The following is a 4,432-nucleotide window of genomic DNA, read 5'->3' on the forward strand; positions in this document are numbered from 1 at the left end:
ATTGGAGCCTTTACCCTAGTGAGTTTGCTCAAAGGGTGAGAAGGTGTGTAGCTAGAAAAACAGGATTTACTCAAGATCTCGCCCTTATTCGACAAAGGAAATTTAATTAGCCCTCACCCCCGTCTCGCACACACACTCCTCTAAGGCCTCTCTCAAAACCCTCTCCCTCATTCGAAAATGCCACCATTTGTAGAAGCGCAGAGAGCCCTGTCGTAAGCTCTTCCTCTCTGCCCCCCCCCCCCCCCCCCCCCCTCCTCCTCCTCTCCTCTCTCTCTCTCTCACACACACACACACACACACACACAAAAGAAATCACACACAAGCCTTCCCATAAACGCACATGAGCGCGCTCTGGGCAATTTACCGAATTTGATATAGTCTCTTTTCTCTCTCTCTCTCTCTCTCTCTCTCTCTCTCTCTCTCTCTCTCTCTCTGTCTGTGTCTGCGTGTGCTCGCGTGCTTATGCAGACATGGAGGCTTCAACCATGCCGAATTCAGTGGAAGAAGTCTTTGAAGACTATCAGGGCCGTCGTGCAGGGTTGATCAAAGCTCTCACAACCGGTGGGTCTTCTGTCTTTCGTTTTTTGAAGTTCGCTGCTTTCTTCTTGTTCACCCCACAATCTCTTTCTCCTTCCAGAAGTACGAGAGTTCCACCTGCAGTGCGATCCAGGTATCTCCTTTTCTCATCTTTTTGAATATTGCTCCTCTGGAGTAGCATCCGCATTTTGCAGGTGTTTTCTTTGCCTGTCGGTGTTTACAATTAGGCGACGGGAGGCACTTGCACATTGCCTTTTATACGTAGATTGTTGTTTGTGTGTGTGTGAGAGAGAGGTGACGGGAGGCATTTGCACACCATTTGTGATGTGTAGATTGTTATTCGGTTGTGTGTCTGTGTGTGCGCGAGTGTGTTAGTGTGGATGTGTGCGTTTGTACGATGTGTATTCAATTGATATTCTTGAAGAGCTATGCTCCCAAAACCATCGCGACTAACATAATGCGTTTTTGTAAAGCATTTGGGTGCTTTCGCATACTCTTAGTTTGGCTGTCTTGGCTGTAAGTTCTTTTGAGGACCTACTTTCTATTGTAGGATTTACTAATCCTCGACCAGTTTTTGCGTATACTTTTTTGCAAGAGCGCAATGAGAGAACTTGTTTGTGCAGAGAAGGGAAAACTTGTACTTGTATGCCTACTAAAAAATGGACATTGTTTTTGCAGAGAAGGAAAACTTGTGCTTGTATGGCTACCCCAAAGGAACCTGGGAAGTTACCCTTCCAGCAGAGGAGGTGCCCCCTGAGCTACCTGAACCTGCCCTAGGCATTAATTTTGCTCGAGATGGAATGGAACACAAAGATTGGGTGTCGTTAATTGCAGTTCACAGTGATTCTTGGCTCTATGCGGTGGCATTCTTCTATTGTGCCCGCTTCAACAAACAGGAAAGGTCTGTGTTTCTGACTTGTAGAAAGCTTTATCGATGACATTTGGGAAGCGGCTCTGTTAACAACCAAATTGTATTGCCTTGTCGCATGTAAAGATAGAGAATGATGTAATTGTCTAGGCCCAAGAGAAGGGGACTTCTCAATCATATGAATGTCCTTATTGCTTTTAGAATCTTTTGGTCAACTATCCCCATTGGAGAATGTGCTTCTCAAGCAGTAAAAACGTTCTTTCAAAGGCATCTTTTGGAGCATTTTAGTCTGGGGAAAATCCATTGAAAGCCCTAAAGTAGTTTCTGGTGGCTTATAAATTTTTCAACTCCTTTAGGCATCTTGGGCTTAGGCATTGCCATTGCCACCAATTTTGTGGCCCGCAACGTACTATGAGGAGATGGTATTGAGCATGAGATCAAGCTTTTGACTACAGTGTTTGTGGGCCATGCTATGCCACTCACATCAGCAGTCAACTGCTTGATTTTTGTGCAAGGGTCAAAGTTACAATGAGTTTTAAATGGTAATTGATGGTCCCCACTCTCTCATACGTGATCAAAGGCCATCAGAGGGAAGGTGCTCGGTCTCAGTACTTTAAGTTGATGAACTTAAAATTCTAAGTTTCTATGTAAGTATTGAAAGGTGACAACTTTTGTTTCGAAACCTGTCCTGCTGTCCTTTGCTTCTGAATTTACTTTTGTTATGAGATGCGTGCCATGTTGTTGGTGTGCTGAATATCTCAGTTTTCAGGTAGACTTTGAATGTCATCTAATTTATTTGTGCAGAGCGGCTTTATGTATCAGCTTCGAAATTCCTTAACAAAAATGTTGCTTGTGGTCCTTTTGATAAAATCTCGTGGTGATGTTCTGAATTCTAACGAAAATATAAAACCATCTTGATACCCCAGTGAAACTTTTTTTGGGCTCGTTGCCTACAAAGTGCTTTTAATCTGGGCTTATCCTGGATTCATCTAGGTATATAAAGTGCTTTTAATCTCTTCGCCACTGCGCTTATGCACTGTTTCTATGTATATTATCACTTTTGGGCTTTGAAACATGCAAGGTTGTTGCCTAAGGTAGATTGATTGTTTGATGCTGTCTTATCTCCATAAGTAGCTTTCTATTAATCAGTTTTGGATTGAGCAAAGGTTTTGAGGTACACCGCTTTTGATGGCTTTCAGTTTATACTGCTTGTTTTATCACTTTGCACTTAAGCATTTAGTGCATGACTATTATGCAGGAAACGTCTATTTGGTATGATCAACGAACTTCCCACAGTCTATGAGGTGGTGAGTGGGAGGAAGTCTATGAAAGAGAAGCCTACAGCAACTAATGGAGCCAGCAAGGTCAAATCAGGCATCAAAAAGGTACAATTCAGCAGTGTCGGAATCAAGGGAAGCTCAAATTTCCTGGCGTCGTTGCTTCAATTTAATGAAATTGACAATGAAACTGACATGATCTAAATTTTTCTTTTAATAAAGATAAATCTTTTGGGATGTATGTTTTTTTCATCAAAGAACTGCATGTGCCACCTTTTTGTGACATTTAGTGACGCTTGATAATATTGGCAAGAGAATTTCATTCATCAGAGGCAAATTTTCCTTCTGTGGTGGACGATGCTTTGAGAAGATAATATGTTTTTGTCATGAAATAAGGGATTGGGTTCTGAATAGTGGTCAGTTGCAACTTGCATTTTAAACTTTGCCTGAAATGAGTGTGCTTATTTTACTAGTAAATTATACTTTTATTCCTTGAAGGTTTTGAAGTCAAGAGGCAAGTTCTGATTATACGCCATCGTGTCTTGCAGGAAAAGCCTCTGAAACAACCTCCTGCTCCGAAGGAAGAGGATGAAAGCTATCAAGATGATGAGGAAGAGAACGATACCTTTTGTGGCATTTGTGGAGGTCTCTATTCAGGGTCAGAGTTCTGGATTGCGTGTGATATTTGTGAAAAGTGGTTCCATGGTAAATGTGTGAAGGTTACCCCTGCAAGGGCTGAACATATTAAACAATACAAGTGTCCTCCTTGCATGAACAACAAGCGGGCTCGTCCTTGACGAGAGTACGAGTGTGTTGAGTTTTTTGTTGGGGACTAAGTTTTTAGTTCAGTGGTGTGTGTGAGCTCTTGAGGTGGATCATGTCTTAGTCTACCTCAATGTAAATTGCAGTTGTGGTTTTGAATGGCTGCTTATAAGGCTGCAATTTATTAGTCAGGACACTGGATACGGTATGTTGGTACGTTGGAAGTCACTGTGCCCTCATTTATGCAGGACGAAGCTGTTTATAAATCTTCTGGATGGTGGTTTTGGTTAAACCTAGTGTAAGGATTTTCCAGCGATGATGTGTTCACAGTTTGTACTCGATGAGCTTTTTGGATTGGATACCGGTGTTGGTTAGACTTCTACATTTAACATCTTTGCTGTGTTTACCAACAGGGCCAGTACTTGATGATTGTTCGTTTGGTTTTGGTCACTTTTATCTTTGTTTGTTTATTGGGTATAGGCAGAAGTGATAAAGGCAGAAGTGATAACTTCTGGGTCCAGCGTCATTTCTTTTTTTTCTCGCTGGTATTGTTGCCGCAGGGGCAGTCAGTGGATAAAGAACTATCGTTCTGGGTTTTGAAGGGCTTTTGGTTGTGAAAGGCATGCGATGCTCATAAATGCAAAGGAAAGTCAAATCTTTTTCTTTTCTCTAGAAAGGCTTCTGGTTTTGTCAAATAATTGTTGGTAGATGGCATGCTTTTGTGGTGTTACTGATCGTGATTGTTGTGAATGGGGCGTTTGGCCAAGGGTCTTCACTCGTCTCTGCGAAAACTGAAATTTAATACATCACTGGGGTATCTCGTGCACACAACATTACCTTGATCTCTAATCTTCTATCATATTTCTAGTAAAGTGTATTGATTTTAACATGAAATGAGTGCTTAAACAGAAGTTCAATCCTTGTTATGCTTGCATTTTTCCAGCTGTCCGTTCTCGATGCTTGTGGACAGGTTCAGCGAGGTTTCTCA

The 4,432-nt window shown here is 41.9% G+C and overlaps 1 protein-coding gene across 1 annotated transcript; it reads left to right on the forward strand.

The window, feature by feature from the left end:
* The first annotated feature begins 231 nt into the window (after positions 1-231).
* On the forward strand, positions 232-3,783 carry LOC147439068 (PHD finger protein ALFIN-LIKE 2-like). Its single transcript, XM_086485005.1, has 5 exons — positions 232-561; positions 638-670; positions 1,216-1,438; positions 2,664-2,790; positions 3,231-3,783. The coding sequence occupies exons 1-5, from the start codon at positions 471-473 to the stop codon at positions 3,477-3,479; spliced, it is 723 nt and encodes a 240-aa protein (XP_086341131.1). The 5' UTR covers positions 232-470; the 3' UTR covers positions 3,480-3,783.
* The last annotated feature ends 649 nt before the right edge of the window (positions 3,784-4,432 follow it).

Source organism: Adiantum capillus-veneris, chromosome 16 (genome assembly GCF_014529385.1).
Source record: "Adiantum capillus-veneris isolate H3 chromosome 16, ASM1452938v2, whole genome shotgun sequence".
Lineage (NCBI taxonomy): Eukaryota > Viridiplantae > Streptophyta > Polypodiopsida > Polypodiales > Pteridaceae > Adiantum > Adiantum capillus-veneris.

Bases quoted from the DNA above. Each gene is read 5' to 3' on its own strand.
- LOC147439068 (XM_086485005.1), top strand. From the start codon at position 471: ATGGAGGCTTCAACCATGCCGAATTCAGTGGAAGAAGTCTTTGAAGAC. The intron at 671-1,215 runs GTATCTCCTTTT...TTGTTTTTGCAG, and splicing joins CCACCTGCAGTGCGATCCAG to AGAAGGAAAACTTGTGCTTG. The intron at 2,791-3,230 runs GTACAATTCAGC...CGTGTCTTGCAG, and splicing joins TCAAATCAGGCATCAAAAAG to GAAAAGCCTCTGAAACAACC.